This window comes from Setaria italica, chromosome II (genome assembly GCF_000263155.2).
Source record: "Setaria italica strain Yugu1 chromosome II, Setaria_italica_v2.0, whole genome shotgun sequence".
Classification (NCBI taxonomy): Eukaryota; Viridiplantae; Streptophyta; class Magnoliopsida; order Poales; family Poaceae; genus Setaria; species Setaria italica.
Window position 1 is genome coordinate 47219114 of NC_028451.1, and position 17818 is coordinate 47236931.

A 17818-nucleotide genomic window follows, 5' to 3' on the forward strand; every position below is an offset into this window, starting at 1 on the left:
ATTTGAGATTAATCTTCTTAAAGCATGTTGGTCGTCCCTTTCAATGGATATCCCGCGTATACGCAGTACGCATTCCATATCACTCTTTTCATTCAAAAAAGTTGGTGTCATGGAGAATTGCCAATGACCACCTTTGCAGTTTGATATTTTGCTATATAGTACATCATTACAAATATTTATCATATGAAAATAATATGTGTAAACCATTTTAATTAATAATACTGGGGTATTAGATTTTTATTTGAATTTCAATACCTAAGCATTTTATGGGCTCCTATCCTTGGTTTATATATATTTACCATTGCTTTTTTTTTTGTAATATTTACACTCAAACCACCAGTGTGTAAAACTTGTTATATTTATGCCAATGTCGTAATTTTAGTGTCATAACTTGTTCGATACATGCCACCCGATCATGGTACGGTAATGGCATAAACGGAACAAATTTTAATTGTATGAGTCCAGATCTTATAAAAGCACTAGCAAATATGAATGCAGTAATTAACACCGTGGCATGAATTCAATTGTCCCTATGTTTTGTTAACTCATACATTGACCATCGTTAAGCACAATTTAACACCTAAATTAAGGTATTGGAGGCATCTAAAACGCTCAGTTGAGATTATCTTTTGTCCGTATACTTTTTTTTAATACGGTTTCAGCTTCAAAGTAATGTCACAAGGACTATGTCGTCCATGCCCAAATAAAAACATCATTGTTACCGTATGGTGGCTGTTGCTCGCATATCCACTTTGTTACCAAGTGCTTATCGTGCATATCCATGGACCATGCTAGGTTCCATATGCTGATAGGCGTGGCCCATCCAAAAAAACAAACTGCCAAAATTGGGGTCTGCATTGTAGATAGCTCCTGCCCGGTTGTTACATTTTTTTTAAAAAAAATAGATATCGAGAGGGCGTCGGGAACCGAGGAGAAGTGAACAAGTGTATGGCTTCGTTACAAATGAAACGATAAGTGTAACAAATAAGATGCAGATAAGATGCCTCAGTGTTTGTACAAGTCCATGCGATTTCATGGGTGCAAACAGAACTCCATGCAAAAAAAAAAATTATCGATGAAGAAAACCATCCGAGGTTTCCTGGAAAAAATGCAAAACCACACGTACATGTGATCATATAATTTATCTCAACCTTTAATTTCTCTCCATCCAACCATTGAACCACTATCTCCCATGTACTTCTCACCTATCCATGATTTGTCTCGCCATTGGTTCAAAAATGAATATCTTGGATAAATCATGTGTTCACATGTATATGTGAAAAATCCACGCTCGGGATCTCTAGCTTGAAACTCTGAATCCATCCATCGATGCATTTCATGCATGCATATACGTTACAGTCCTAGTCAGCAAATCAAAAGGAGCCTTTTTACAGTGCCTGGATAAAGTTCCAGTCAGCACGATGGAAATGATGGATGCAGTTTAAGTAAATGAAGATCCTGAAGGTGCGGCGGCGTGAGTCACGTACGCGGACAAATGCGTCCCATTTGGAGTGGATTCCCTATTCGCAAATCGCAAATGCGACAGGGACGCTGCAGTGGCGACCGGTCTGGCCTCAACCCACGTCCAAATCCGGCGGTCGCCGTCGAGTCGTCGTCGACGACGAATGGTGGGCGCGGCGCGGCCGCGCAGGTGTACGCGGGAGTGGGAGCCCGTCGCATCACCGCGCACGAACCGGAGCGGATTGTGCAATCAGAGGGAGAAGCAGAATGATGCTGCTGGCTGCCCAGGCCATTCGAGCCGACTAGGCCATAGTATGCACGAATCCATCCATTTACCGTTGAATTTGGCACCATTGCTATTGTGTTGGTGAGGTTCATTTGCATCCAATAACTTTTACTCGCTTTGGTACAAAAATTATTCATGCTCCTTTACTCAGAGTTAGAGTTGGAGTCGAGAAGGAGAAGACAGAACAAGGGCTAGACCAAATCCTTTGTCTTCCCTGAGCTAGCTATAGCTGATAGCCTGATAGTGCCATCAGCCTAACTGTAGTGCACATTAGATTAGACTGGATGAGACTGGAAATCTTGACTGATTGAGATAATGTCGTTGCCATTATCTCTTAAGCGTCTGGCCGTCGTCGCATCCGCGGCGGCTCTTGGGTCACTTTCAGGTCTAGCTAGTGTTAGTTAGAACTGTAGACTGTAGACTAGCAGTAGTCGCTCACTACTCCTCCAGCCACCACGCTCGGCCGGCGTTCGTCGTCGACGAGCCCAATCATTCTGCTCGGGTCCGATCAATCGAGCCGGCGACCGGTCCACCCGCCTACCGCACGCTTGTCCGCCCGTGCTCGTGCGCGTCCATCGATCGGGACGCGACGGTTGGCCCATGGCCCCCCAGTGTCCCGTGTCCCTTGAGGTGGTGGTGGCGTTATCTGGTCGAAGGATAACGCCTGCGGATTCTGAAAGGCACGGCCGTCGCGCTGGGCGCCAGCTCTTCTTCCTCCTGGCAGACGAGACGGCGGCGATGGACGGACGCCATTGCGGTTCCTGGCAGACGGGACAAGCCTGAATCCGTGTCACTGTTTTCTACTCTCTCTCTCTCTCTCTCTCTCTCACGCTGTTCTCCGTCAGAATTCTTCGGAGCTGTGGAAGCATTCGACGGCCGTCGTGTGTAAAGCTGTTGCCTCGGCGGCCTTGTCCGATCAGCTGTCCGTCCCACCCACTGACATTGGAAGATTCCTGCAGCCTGAACTTTATGGTTGTTATGGTCGTTACCAGAAGCAGCTAGCATCGATCTCTTTTCGAGGCACGAGGGGGCAGGATTAGGCGTATGATTTGCAAGAGGACAGGAGAAACCTTCAAGTTGCTGTTTGTCCGGCGCACGTCGTGATGAGATTTCCTAGAAATCTGTTGAGCTGGTTACTGTAGTAGTGTTGGGACTCGGGACCAGGGGCAGTTTGGTCTGCTGATTCCAGAAATTCAGGTCTCTTCTCAGACCGAACCAAATCCACAGCGAATACTTCTGTTCATTTCTGCAAATCCGACTAGTTTGGCTGAAACCGCCGTTTAGAAATGGAGGAATTCCATCAAGAATTAGAGATATGTGCAGTATTGATACCTCTGTTTTATCTTGCTTTGACCACGAAGGTAACACAGGAAGAGGGTACCTTTCGGGTGCAACAGAACACAGGAACACAGGCGCAGGAAGGGAACGGGCAGAGAGGCGTCGAGAAGTACGCAAAGGCGCGTGGAGAGAAAATATGACCACTGCAACTTGCAACTGTGTTAAAGCGATGTACTTGGACGTGAAACGAGGAATGTACGTTGTCGCTGTGATTGTCAAGCAGAGCATCGAAAGAATAAGTGAACAACAGAAAAGCAAACAGCAAAGGAACGCCCCATGTTGCTGTTGCACCTTATCAAGATTTTATTACGCCACCGATGATGTTTTGAGAATGCCACCTAGCACCCTATTTCGGGTGCCTCCAATTACAAAATGCACTTTTAATGTTGTTTGAAAATAACAAAAATATGAATTAATAGAGCATGCATTCATCTAGATGCTGCATGCAAAAACTGATTCTGAATAAAATATCGTGCAAGTAAAAAAAAATTGAAATCAGCATGTAAATAGTCGCACATGCAACTATTCAGGAGAGGCAATATCTAATTGAGATTGATCTGAAAGATCGACCAATAAGATTGTAAAGAGGAGAAAAGAAAATAACAAAACTGTATGGAGAAGTTGAGGTATATCGGTATATGGACTAGCAGACTGCTGCAACGTCTGTCTGAACTTCACTGATGATGCTACCCATTCATTGCCGGGATGCCGGTGATTGCAATCACCGATGAGAGCCGGGAGGGCAAGCTCCTTGCCGGCGCGGCGCTTGTCAGGGACTACTACGAGTCCACGACCCTAAATACTCTGGGCTTGATCCCAATGCTTAAGCTACTGAGGATTGTCAATGGTGTAATCCACAACGGCAGCTGAAGAATACAAAAAAATGCCAAGGAGGAATTTGCCATATTTCAGGAATATAATTGTATTACACACATTTATGTATGCTATTATTAAGGGCATACAAAACTGCCAGTAGGTCAAGCAGGTACGAATAAATAAAGCCAAAATTGATTGCGAGGAAGTAAAATTCTATCTGCCTCCCGCTCGAGGTAGCTGTCATCACTCTAAGGTAGCATGGCTCCATCGAGGAGAACCATTTTCATGGGTAGTGACACTGCCGAGAAACCACGAAGATCATAGCATGGACATTTGCAAAAGGTTGCCATACACACACCAAGGTGGATGCATGGTGGTCCATCAGTTTGACGAGTATCTCTTCGACAATGACTCGTAATGTTTCTTTTTTTTTTTCCGAAACGAACCAGCCAGAAGAGCAGCCGATTATATTAAAAATTAGGAGTTCCAAACTGGAAAGATAAAAAAGGAAAATAAAAGGAAATCAAAACAAACTCGTCCAGTTGGATTGGGATATCAACGTGCGTAGACACTCAACTTAACACTGCCACACCCGACCGGTTGGATTGGGACATCAACACGGCATCATCATTCCACTCACCATGGCGGCACCCACCAACCTCCACGCTTATAATACGCCGAAACCTCCAAAACGTGGCCCGACATTGACAGGAACCGATAGAAACAGACAACACCAATAACACCAATGCCTCGTAATGTTTCCTTCGCTGTAACCAAGAGGAAAGAGAGCAATGGGTGAAGACAGGTGACAGTATAACAACGGTGTGAACAGAAAGATTAGCATGACATATCATGTCATTCTGATGCAGATATATATACCTGTTCGGATACTGATGGCTTCACCTTTGATAGAGCTCGTTCAAAGTGCGACAGCTCAATCAAACAAGATGAACTCATTGATGATGTGCCGTTCTCAAGGAATTCCAATCTCTCTTCCAATGCTGCCATGGCTGCTTCATTCACCTAACGAAACAAGCATGTCAGTTCCATTTTATTTTTGCCTGTTTTTGAATCACCATTTGATATTCACACAAATGAGTGCTGCAATTAAATCAAATATCTGATTCATAAAGACAGGATGCATTCATCAGCTACCCATTGGCAAAGCCAAAAAGACACCACATTCTACAGACAGAAGCTGATTAATGCTCCCACTGGACAGCCCAGTGAAATATTATAGAAATTACCAGTGATGCTAGGTCGGCACCAGTGAGATTGCTGCACTCCTCTCGACGTGCTAGTGCATCCAAATCAACACCTGAGGAGATGGGTTTGCTTCGAGCGTGTGCTTTTAATATTGAAACCCGTTCATCAGGACCAGGTAAAGGTACATGATGTCTCTTCCCAAATCTACCGGGCCGCAAAACAGCATCATCTATCACATCAATTCTGCACCAGAAAAATGGTACAGTTATGGGCCTTCCATTCAGGGATAAATATATAAGCATAGATCTATTAGCCGCTGACCGTTACCTGTTTGTAGCTCCGATAACCTAAACACCTTGACGTTGATCTTCAAGTTCAGTAAGTAACCACAGGTGGAAGAATCAGAATAACATTGATCAGAAAAGCAACAAAAAGGAAAAGAAAATGTGAAAGTATGTGCCAAAATATTCAAACCTGGTTTACGATACGTTCAACAACCCATCCCCCTCTTTCCTCTCTTTGTTATCAATGCATCTACCTGTCAAATCAAAAGGGTCACTTGAACAACACATACATATAAAAACAACTTCACGCCCAACACATTTAAGTTGTTTGACCACTTCCAGTAGTATACAGGTATCAAGCATCCAAACTTATTTGAAGTGACTGACACAGGTTTTGTCTCCACAGAATATATAACAGGCTATGCAAAAACTCTTACCTCATCAAAAAATAGTATGCACGGGGAGTTAGAGCGTGCACGGATGAATAATTTCCTAATTTCTGATTCGCTCTCCCCAACATACTTGTTCAATAGCTCAGGACCCTAATTCCATAAGAAGAATTATCATTATTTGTGAATTTGAAAAGGCAGAGTAAAAATATAGAAAACCAAATACAAGAATATGAATAAAATTAGCCCCTGCCTCATGTGCCACTGCTTTTGCTATTAGTGCCTTCCCACAACCCGGAGATCCAATCAGCAGAAAGCCAGCTTGCAAATTCACTCCAAATGCCTTAAAAGACATACAAAGATGACATGAAAGAAAATTCATTTGTATTAAATATTGCTCCTAATAAGAGATTCATAGACACTACAAAGTATCACAATAAATACCATGGATGTCTGTAACTTCATTATAAATAATATAGGTGCTCTTAGCTTCTGAGGTGCCAATCACTGTAGGCTAAAGCATATCGGATAACAGACAGAAGTAAGGAGTGTAAAGCACAGTTCGCTGGGATAGTTACTACAACTCAGTACAAGTGTAAAGCACAGTTCGCTGGGATAGCAAGTACAATTCAGTACTCACCTCATAATCTTCAGGAATTTTAATACATCTAACAATGCAGCAGTCGAACTCTTTCCTCAATGAATCAAGACCTCCAACATCCTCCCATGTGACATCAGGAACAGAAGAAAAACCTTCTCTTCTCAAAGATGGTTGAACCAATTTTGCTGCTTCCTTCAGCAAGCGAAATGAAACAAGTGAAAAAAAAGAAAAAGAAAAGGCATATTGAAAATGTAAATACATTGGAATCTGATAAAAGTTTGATAACACAAGAAAACTGGGGGAAGGCATGCCCATAATATATAATGTAATACGAACATGAGTGCAGCAAGAAAAGAAAAGTTATAAATCTGTCGCAATCCATTGCAGCTTACACAGCACGAAATTAACAGCGAAACTAATGTACTAAAAAATATAAATATAAAAATACAAAGGCTTTGGGGAACACGGATCGAGCTATTTTCCAAATCTAGCTTACACATAATGAATAAACACAAGATTCTTGAGCATTAGCTCTACATGTTAAAATAATAAAAGATTACCTCGAAGTCACCCATGGTAATATGTAAGCTCTCCACCTCGTCTGCGTCCCAAGGTTGCCTCCACCAGTCATGCTTGTTGTTGCCATCATGCTCATGACAATACTGTACTCTTCTTTTATCAATTATTCTCTTCGTTGCCAAATTCCCTGCTTTATCGACTAATGCCTTCAAGTCAGCCCCAACGAAACCTGGTGTGGCCCTTGCTATCTTGAATAAGTCAAATTGGCCTTCAAGTCGAAGTTTCTGTGTAAGCATCTTGAGTATCTGTTTACGTGCATTCTTATCTGGAATACCAAGAGATATCTCTCGATCAAACCTTCCTGACCTTCGCAGAGCTTTGTCCACAGCATCAGGCTGTTTGTAGCTCCAATGACAATAACATAACCAGGTTTCTTTTCAGATGATTCAGCATCAGAATCACCGCCACCAATATGCTGGTGGAATTCATCCATGCATGTCATCAGTTGAGTAACTATCCGTCGCTCCATCTCTCGTTGCAGATTCTCCCTCTTTGATGCAATTGCATCTATCTCATCTATGAACACAACTGAAGGAGCAGTCCTATATGTCTTCTGAAACAAGCCCCTGATGTTTTCCTCAGAAGCCCCTGCAAGAACACAAGCATTATGAGGTGACCTTCCGCATGGATCCTAACAGAGAATCTATCTGAGCAGGAATGAATATGAAACCACAAAAAGAAATGGAGGAAAAATTATACATGTCCTTTAATCCATTGTTTAAGCCAATATCCATCATTTTCAATATCTGACTTGACTGTACCACATTGTACAGCACTACACTAATATTAGAAAATAATGGGTCCAGATACTGATCTTCCACAACTGTTAGCAATACCAAAACCTTCAACAGCTAATCTGTTATGTTAAACACACATCTTACAAGGCAGCATTCTAGTAGTTATACATTCGAACATGATGCCTATTCTAACAAAGTCTAAGTTGAATACAGTAAAGCTTATACTGAAGCAACAACAAGAAAAAGTGGTGGAACGTGCCCGTGTCTTGAACACTAATAGCAACAAATTTTAGCAGCTAAAACATCAAAATCGATTGACCAAGCAAGGACTAACAATAACCATTCCCCTCGTTATTAATAATTTCCAGCATCGAGCAAGATCAGCAGTTAAACTTATTTGTCCACAGTTCATCATCAGGATTTTTCCCATATTTGTGATGCAACGAGTTAGAAAATATACCAGATACCCCAGACACGACCTCGGGGGCTGAGATCTTGTAGAATGGCACACTGGTCTCATTGGCAATGGCATGCGCAAGGGTGATCTTCCCACAACCAGGCGGTCCGTGCAGCAGCAGCCCAGCAACAGGCCTAACCCCAAGTCGCTGCGGCAGCTCCGGATGGCGCAGGGGCACCACCACTTCCATCATCAGCTGCTCCATCACCGCCTCCATTCCACCCAGATCAGCAAACCTTGGCCCCCTCTCCCCCACTAGCGATTCCTTCAATAGCCGGGGCCTCTGGCTTGGCGTCGCCGCCACCTCCACCATCGTCGGATGTGATGAGGCGGCGCGCCTTTTTTGCGGCGTGCCGGGGCTCCGTTTGGGCGTCGGGGGAGCGGAGACTGGTCTTGGTGAGATCGGAAGCGGGGGGAAGCGGCAGTTGGACGGACTCGTCGGAGAGGGAGGTGATGGATGAGGAGGAGGTGGTGGTGTGAGCGTCGTGTCGGCTGCGGGAGGCCGAATGTCCTCGTCGGAGCAGTCGGAGCCGGAGATGGCGAGGCCGCCGCCCTCTACGGGGACCGACCGGCGCCGGCGTTTATGGCGCGGCCGTTTCCCATCATCGGCGGCGGCACGGCCAGGGTTTAGGGGCGAGAGGAGTTGTGCCGGCCCGATCGGCGCGGCGAGCCCGGCCAGCTCGGGGCCGCTGCTCAGCTGACTAATCCTGGATTGCGTGACGGCGACGTAATGCACGGAATCATCCCCAGGCTATGAAACTCTTCACAAGCCACGACGTGCTAGGCCCAAACGTCTCCTATGAATCCTCTAAATATGTGGGGTCTACTGGGCCTTTTCGGCACGTGGTAAAAATGACATCATCTTTGCTGCATATTTACCTAGTTTTGCAATGTGCTTTAAAAACATCAGCATTTGTCATTTTCGTTAGTTCACGTGCACACATCAACATATAAGCATTGAATTAAGCATAAATGTCAGGATAAAGGGATACTAAAAGGTTAAAATAATTGGCGCCAGCAGGTTCTTCTCCCCGCTCGGCTGTGTCGCCTCGCACCGCCCTGCACAGCACTATCACGTACTCCCTCCGTCCCAAATTGTAAGTCATTCCAAGAATCTTGGAGAGTCAAAGCATCTTAAGTTTGACCAAAATTATAGAAAAAATATAAAAATTTATGACATCAAATAGATATACTATGAAAATATAATTGAAAAAGAATCTAATGATACTTTGTTAACATCATAAATGTTATTATATTATTATATAAATTTGGCCAAACTTGAGATGCTTTGACTCTCCAAGATTCTTGGAATGACTTACAATTTGGAACGGAGGGAGTAGTCATGTCACTCTTAATAGGGTTTCATTTGTAGTGTCATATTAGCATTTTGATGATGTGGTAAAAAGTTAATGAAGAGAGAGGTGAAATGAGTTTCATGAGGATGAAAACCATATATACACCGTTTTCAAGTTAATTAGTCTATCTTGCATGGAGTCTTGAAAATAGCAAACAATGAAAATGTACATTGTACAAAGCTATTTCAATATGAATTAAATGACATTTTGCTTATGTGGTATTTTTGAAAACATAACCATGAAATGGCCATTGAGATTTGAGAATGACCTCACGGAGAGAGGGAGGAAAGCTGGCATAATCATGTAGCCGAGGAGAGAAAAGGGATGGTACTTACCCAAACCAGCACCGCCGCCGGCTTGCCCTCCAGCTTGCGACGCCCCGTGGCTATGAGGCCGTCTACCTTAAGCTAGTAGCACATAGTTCGTGCCGCTTCCCTCTTCCTGCCCAAGCCACTCGCCGTGCCCCCACCAAGCTCTATCGCATGCACGAGCATCGAGCCAGTTGTGGTGCCTTAGGGCCAGTTTGGTGGAGCTCTTTGCAGCTCCGGCTCTGTCTGCCATTTTTTTTAGCGCAACTGTTCATGTCCTGTAGCACACTGTTCATGGGAGCTCCTTTTCTCTCTCCTCTCCCTCCCTCTCACAGATCAAGAAGGAGCCGGTGGAGCCACAAATTGTGGCTCCTCCAGCTCTGGCTCCTCTAGCGCTACAGTGCCTGTGTCAGGAAGAATCGGAGTTGGCCGGCGCCCTCCCAAACGCACCCTCCCAAGTTTGGTGAAACAGATCAATGACTCCTTTTTACTGGATGAAGCAAAAAGCCCGACAGAGATTTCTTGTACGCTTCATGAAGCCACCCCAAGCTTTCTGAGACTTGGGTGGATGGAGGAGGCTATCTTCCGTCATGTGGTGGGCTAATGTCATTAATTTAGCCGATCCAAGGCAAGTTAATCTATTTTATATTTATTATACTAAGATCCTTTTTGCGAAGTGACATACTAATATCCAACCTACATACCCGCCATGAAATTATTTTAAGTTTGCCCAATAAGTGCTCAGTTTTCCTGGCCATGTTAAAAATCCATTTCCATGGACAACATTAGGTTGGCTATAGCTCTGGCCTTCTAGCTATGACAACCATCTGAAGCTCTCCGCAAATTGGAAGCGTGCCAACGTATAATTCTGATATCCTCAACTATGACGGACCAAAGAATGTTATGTTTGTGAAGATGGCCGCAAGCATGATCAATCAGAAATCTGAAGACATACTGTAGTACTGGACTCCTAAACCACGGCGCGAGTGGAAAATGACCATCATTTTGAGACACAAAACGTGGGCAATTTAGTAAGAAGTAAAGCCGAGGATAGAATGCTTTCAGGCTTTCAGCATTGCAGGAAGCATGCTTTCATTTCAGTGGAATACAGCATCTACCTTACAGTAGATGTTTGGGAGAATTTGACTCCATGGTCTAAATGTTACTTCATGCTACGTTTCAAAAAAAATGCTACTTCATCTCCTTGTTTTACATGATGCATCTCAGAACAGAGCATCTAGGTATGCATTGCCCGTACCAGTGCCTTTCACCTGCAACTTGCAAGAAAACATCAAGGGAGGCATTCTCACTTCTGCCTGAGACATGTAGTTTTCCAACAGAGATGTGTGACGCACAGCACCATGGTCAGCGCTTGAACGGCGGTGCGAATACTACCACCGAATTGTGCCCACCAAATCCAAACGAATTGGAGATACCTGCATTTGGGAAAGAGCCAACCAAACGAGTATGCTGAGAGGTAGGGAACTCATCAGCCATCACTACTGCAGAAATTTTAATGTGTATGCACTGTCACTCACCGACGTTTACTTCGTGCCATTGTTTCACATCACGCACCGTGTCAAATTGATCCACTGCCGGGTCAGGATTCTGCACCGTATCACAAGTCTGTTTTACATTTATTCATATGCCAAATTTGAACAAACATCGAAAACGTGTGCTTACAAATTGGTTTATAGTTGGATGCACCCATCCGGTGGTTATGGCTTTGATGGTGGCAATGGCTTCCAAACCGCCGGCCGCGCCAAGGCAATGCCCTATCATGGACTGCAAGGAGGGAACAGACAAGTTGCATGGAACCATGGCTATTCTGAAGTGAAGTTCCAGAAGAGAAAGGAAATGTATAGAGACTGTCGCAGTGGAAATGACTTGGCAAAATGTACAAGACCCAGCACCTTGGTTGCATTCATCTTGATCTGGGACGTGTCCTTGAAGACTTGCTTCAAAGCCTTCGCTTCTGCCAGGTCCCCAGCACGCGAAGAGGTTGCATGAGCGTTTATGTAGTTCACCTGCAACGCACACATGCATCCATCTCCTGGTTTTGTTATCTAGCTTATTAAGAGTTGCCAACGTAATGATGATCGAATTTAGCCCAAGTTCACCAAGTATGAAAACATTCTGGTTATTACCTCCTCCGGTGAGACGCCGGCGTCTTCAAGACTCCGCTTGATACACAGCGAAACAGCACGACCATCTGGCCTCGGGTTGGTCACATGGTGCGCGTCGCAGGTCGCCGCGCCGCCTAGGTACTCGGCGAGGACCGGGGCGCCACGCCTCATGGCATGCTCGAGGCTCTCCATCACCTACCCAAGTTTCTCTCATCAATTTGCATTTGCCCATGCAGCAAATGCAGGGCACAGATTACACTGATGAAGAACACAAGCGTCGACGTGTGTACCAGCACTCCGGCGCCCTCGCCCATGACGAAGCCGTCGCGGTCCCTGTCCCACGGCCGGGACGCCGTCGCGGGGTCGGCGTTCCTCCGCGACAGCGCCCCCAGCGCCGCGAACCCGCCGAGGGCGACCGGGGCGATGGCGGCCTCCACGCCGCCGGCGAGCATGACGTCGGCGCGGCCCAGGCGGATCTGGTCCGCGGCGCTGTGGATGCAGTGGTTGCCCGTGGCGCAGGCCGTCGAGACCGAGTAGTTGGGGCCCAGGAAGCCGATGCCGGCGTCGATGGCGACCAGAGCCGACGCCATGTTGGGTATCGCGAGCGGGACGCTGAAGGGGGAGATTTTGCTCGGCCCCTTGGTCACGAGGCTCTCCACGCCGGCGGAGAACTCCTTGACGCCGCCGATGCCGGAGCCGACGACAACGCCGGCGCGTTCCAGGTCAATCTGCGGGTCGTGTTGCAATGATTAGTTACTAGATGGGATCGGGAAGTGGTTGCTGGCATGCATGGCAAGAGTGCCCGAGGGGTGGGGGCGTGCGCGTGCGGCGTGATCCACCTTGCCCATTGCTCTGGAGCCGAGGGCGAGCCCGGCGGACTCGAGGGCCTTCCTGGCGGCGACGAGGGCGTAGCGCTGGCAGTCGTCGAGGCGGCGGTCGCTCTTGCTGTCGATGTGGCCCTCGGAGGAGAAGCCGCGGATCTGGGCGGCGAAGCGGGTGGTGAACCCGGTGGGGTCGAAGCGGTCGATGTGCCCCGCGCCGCTCTCCCCGGCGAGGAGCCGGTCGTAGAACGCACCCGCGTCGTTGCCGAACACCGACACCACGCCCATCCCCGTGATCACCACGCGCTTCTTCGGGTCGGACTCACGTCGGGGTGCGCGCGCCATAGACACCGAGACGCGGCGAGGCTGAGGCTGTGTGCGTGGGGTCACGTCGGCCGCCGCGACGGCGACGGCGACGGCATCGGAGAGGAGGGTTTGCATGACCGTCGAGGTTTTGTGGGAACGAGGGGGAGCAACGTTTGCGACGAATGGCACAATGCACGATATGTGATGTTTTTCTTGTTTATTTAATCTTTATTTAGTAACCTTTAGAAACAATCCTTCTGCGATGTCTTTCCTCAAAATTCATGTTATAATTTTGTAAAATGTTTTTAGTATAAAGATTTTTTGTTCAGCTTTTCTATCAATATTTTAGGTAAATTTTCCTCAAAAGGAAAAGATAGGTTTTTTTTTACATGAATAGCGCATTTGTTTGTAAGCATTATTAGAAAGTGATACGAGTTCAAAGATCTGTTAATTGGTAGGAATGAGAGTCCAAAGACGACGGCTCTGAATTCTGTTGATGGGTTCATGGTCATAATTCTCATTGAATTCGAGAGCTCCCGTTCATGATATTTTTCACTTCCAAACCACCCGTTCATGATATTTTTCACTTCCAAACCACCCGTTCAAGATATTTTTCACCAGTTGGCTGCTACGGGAGGCATGTTATAAGAACATCATTAGCTCCAATTTTATCTCTTATTCTTTCCTTTTCGCTCCAAGGAGCTGTAACTAAGTAGCAAACGCCCTAGCGGCGATGCGTTGTAGCGATATCGCTGAGCCAAGTTAATAGAAAGCTCTTTTCTGCTTAAAAAAATGTGAAACAGCCAAAAGGCCGGCTTCATAGATATCCACGAGGAATTTTACAATAAACGTAACTACCATCAAAATATTTAAGATCACCGTTGGCAAAATAGACTGTTGACAAGCAAAATACGTTCCTAGAGTATCCAGTGTAGCATGAACTTCTTTCGATTGTTGACAAGCAAAATTCACTCCTAATCAAAAATTCAGTGCAGCATCAACTTCTTTCTTGTGATGACCTTCCCTTGCGACACCTAACAAGCTCCAAACAAAAAAAAATAAGTGGTACCCAAGATGTTTTTTATTGTACTTGAATTAAAAATGGCGGACACATGATAGTACAAATAGACAACCACCAATATATTTTCTCGAACATGAGCTGCTATAGTTGTATTAGAGACCGGCTAATTTCAACCTATTTTTTGTAATTTTAACTTGAATTAGAAAGATGATAGTACAGAGGAAGATGCACAAACTTAAAGTCATACCATTAATGCATACACGAGAAATCAGAAGCGCCTACTTATATAAGAGTATTTCAAATTGGATATAAAATGAGGCTGATTTATCAATACGAACAGGAAAGTAAGGGAACATCGCGTACATACCAAGTACAGTATTAAGATAGGTAGTTTTCAAACCACATAAAACTCAAGTCAACTTGATCCTCGTTCATATAGAAATACTTGGCTTCCAAAAAGGTCGCAATCTTAGGGTGCAGGTTGATCTCAAAAAAGATATAATCCTCATTCAATGGAGCACCGAATTCTGAGGTAGCGTCTGTCATTAAAAGATGATCCCCAATATAGTCTTTAGTACCATTGAATTCCTCATCATCAGGATGGATGAGCTTCACCCGTTACAATCACAAACAAAGCACCTACCTGATTATTAAATTGCAAAAAAAAAGGATCAGTATCTTGATAATGCACAAAACATATTTATCAATCTAAAAAAATGTTTTACATACTTCAGATGAAAAGAAAGTTATGATTTAAAAAACTTCTCTTTATTTGAAAAAACCGGTTTGAGTATGATATCATTTAATAGTACAGCAATCTCAGTATATGTAAGTTAAGTTATTCAGTTTTGTCCACTCTCTCAGGTTCATCACGAGACGCTATTCATGTCACTGCAGTGACTGCTCAGAACTAGATGTCACTATAACTTCAACAGCATTTGTTTTCTATAAAACATTAAATTGGTTAGGCAAGTCTAACCCTTAAGTAAGAACAATGCAATTATATTTTGTTGGAATTTCAGATGCATGCCATTCCAACAACAACAACAATAAAATGAGTTCAGTTTAATGAGTCCACAAGGCAAGCACAATTTATCCCCCACTTCTCCCAGCAGAGTATCAGTTCAGTTTAATGAGTCCACAAGGCAATCGCAAATTATCCCCCATTTCAACCAACCAGAAGAGCATCTACTGGTTTCAGGTTACGGAGTGGTTCACTCCAACTGGTTTACTAATGCGCACATGTACATTGCAAGTGTTGGAAGAGGTGCTCAGCCAAATAAAATAAAAAATATGTTTATGTGCTTATTTCTTAGCATCAGTGCTAAGTTGGAACCACTATTTATCATGCGCTTATGGACATCTAATTAATGCTGCATACAACCATCTAAGCTCCTACAGAGAGGTGCTTGCATATATTGGAGATCCATATTAAATGAGTGCTTGATAATGTGTCTTTATTCTTTCTTTTAAGAACTTTGCATTATAAATGTTCCTAATAAACAGTTAATTGGACAAAAACTGGAACTGATGGGGGAAAACTGAACATACCATTTTTTTTCCGTCACGGGACAACATAATGTCACATCATTCACATCTCTAAGTGCGCCACGGACTTCAGCAAAAAAAAGTGTAGGCAGATTGAAGCAACCCATTGGAGCCGCCAAGAAGTTGATGTGATAGTAGCTTTCAGGAGGCAATATGACATAATTTTTCCCGCAGATCATATGAAGCTCATAAGGTTCCTGAATCATGTAAAGGCTACGTAAGCAACAAATAAAAGAATTTATGGGTAACATTTATTGTAAAAACACAAATTTGCATTCAAACTTAGGGATCCAAATGAACAACTAAACATAGAGAAAAGACAACAATGAAGCAAGGGAGAGAACAATGGTACATACCCCACGCTGCAAAGCAAGTTACTGAAGTGCCTTGTGCACTATGGCAAGGGAGAGCTCCTCTTCCATTCGGAAGGAATGCATCTTGAGCCTTAGCGCTCTATATGCCACCGGGCTTAGGCTCCGCGTGCTTGATGTCGGTGTGCTTGCCAATCCGTGCATAATAGGATGTTCATGAAGATCGGATGGCTAATTCTGGTTAAGGCATCGAAGAACGGATGGGCTAAACAAGTTACGATTCGATAGAAGAAGTGCTCTGGCAGAACCATAGCTGGCAACAAATGAAAGATGGGCCTCTCGAACCATCTCATTTGGGAGATCCACGGCCTTGATCGCAGCCCTGAAGGCGCCTACTTGCTGTCCAAATCCCTTGTCAGGTACGCTGAGCAGCCGAATAGCCTGTTGAAGATTCCCATCTGCTTGAAGCAGGCAACTCAGGATTTCTTGGGTTCCTAGGAAGGGCGCATAGTGCCTCATGAAGACGAAGAGAGCATTGCGAGAGCGCCAAGCCATGCGGAATATGGCCTTAGCGCTGAGCATCTTGACTTGATTCTCGCAGGAAGGAGGGGGGAACATCAAGTCGTACCAGAGAGCGTTGGCTACAATGTTGGAGACGGGGTCATCTAGCATGCCGTAGGCATAACCCGCAAACACCATGCCGCGGGCGTGCATACGCACGCTTTCCTTGCCCATCGCAGCGAGCGCGTCGAGGTGACAGCGGTGGATCTTCTCGAGGAGGGCCTCCGCCTCGTAGCTTTGCATCTCGAACGGGCTCGGCCGAATCCCCCAACTCTCCCCCGCGCCAGCATCGAAGCCGGCGGGAGCGCACAAAGGATCAGGGACCTTGACGGTGCGGGGAGGGGCGGCGGGTCTCGCCTCCACGATCGCGGGTCCCAGGGTCACATGCCCTATGTAGCCCTTGGTTCCGCCGCTCTCCTTCAGCAGTCTGTCCATGCTGCGCCGGTGCTCCTCTGGGTCGAAGTCCATGAACTTCGTGGTCATCATGGTGGCAGCTGGACGGAGAGACAACGGCAAGACAGCAATTCACGATCCGAGGTCGAAACCCAGAATCCGAGGTCGAAACCCAGACACCGGCAAGACAACAATTGATATGGGGGGCAAGGCCAATCCGTTCCGTTTATATGGCGTGGTTTCCTTGACCGTTTCAAACACAGACACGTGTTCGACTCGGACCAGGGGAAAAACTTCTCCCCGGCCTCGGCCCCGGCCAGTTCTACGAGCTCATCGAGCTCTTCCGCATCGGAGGCGACGCGCCCGACACCAACTACCTCTTCATGGGCGACTACGTCGGTCAGTTCCCCCGCCTCTCCTAGCCTCCCGCGACTCGTGCTGGGCTTCCGTCGATCTGTGGATTTGTGAGGTGGCTCGATCTGATTCTCTGGTGACTATTACTCCGTACTTACTAATTTCAATAGATCCTGCTGGAAAATTGAGATGTTCATGTGCTCGGGCTTGGGGGCTGGAGCACCTGCGATGGGCTTACTGATGCTAAATGGATTGTTCAAACTGATTGTTTCTTCGTTACTGTTGTAGAGCGATAACTGTTTTTCTCTCTCGAACAAATCAATAACTGTTTCATGATGTTATGGATTAGTCAATATCTGTTGGCTGACTTCAAACTCTCCCCCCCTCTCGGATGAGCAGTTAATGTTTACCATTCATATTTTTAAATGGAAATGTATATGCTTAACCGTTTTCCTTGCCTTGCCGTGATTTTTCTCATCTATAGTGACATACTGACAGTGTACGTAGAAAACATTTCTGGCTATCATGTATAAGAAGTGCATGAGAAGTTCGAAGGTTTC

The 17818-nt window shown here is 45.5% G+C and overlaps 1 protein-coding gene, 1 long non-coding RNA gene and 1 pseudogene across 2 annotated transcripts; all 3 read right to left on the minus strand.

Annotated features, from left to right (window-relative positions):
* Positions 1–5154: 5154 nt before the first annotated feature.
* Positions 5155–5922, minus strand: LOC101764687. The gene is made up of 4 exons (XR_002676581.1): positions 5829–5922; positions 5582–5645; positions 5435–5474; positions 5155–5350 (listed from the first exon to the last, which is right to left on the minus strand). It is a non-coding gene; the product is annotated as an uncharacterized LOC101764687 (long non-coding RNA).
* Positions 5923–5925: 3 nt separating this feature from the next.
* On the minus strand, positions 5926–8722 carry LOC111255692 (annotated as a pseudogene).
* A 2164-nt stretch (positions 8723–10886) lies between these two features.
* Positions 10887–13205, minus strand: LOC101765105 (3-oxoacyl-[acyl-carrier-protein] synthase I, chloroplastic). The gene is made up of 7 exons (XM_004959805.4): positions 12783–13205; positions 12234–12671; positions 11965–12138; positions 11731–11844; positions 11501–11602; positions 11356–11425; positions 10887–11253 (listed from the first exon to the last, which is right to left on the minus strand). Exons 1-7 carry the CDS (start codon positions 13203–13205, stop codon positions 11183–11185), a joined length of 1392 nt encoding a protein of 463 aa, XP_004959862.3. The 3' UTR covers positions 10887–11182.
* Between the last annotated feature and the right edge of the window lie 4613 nt (positions 13206–17818).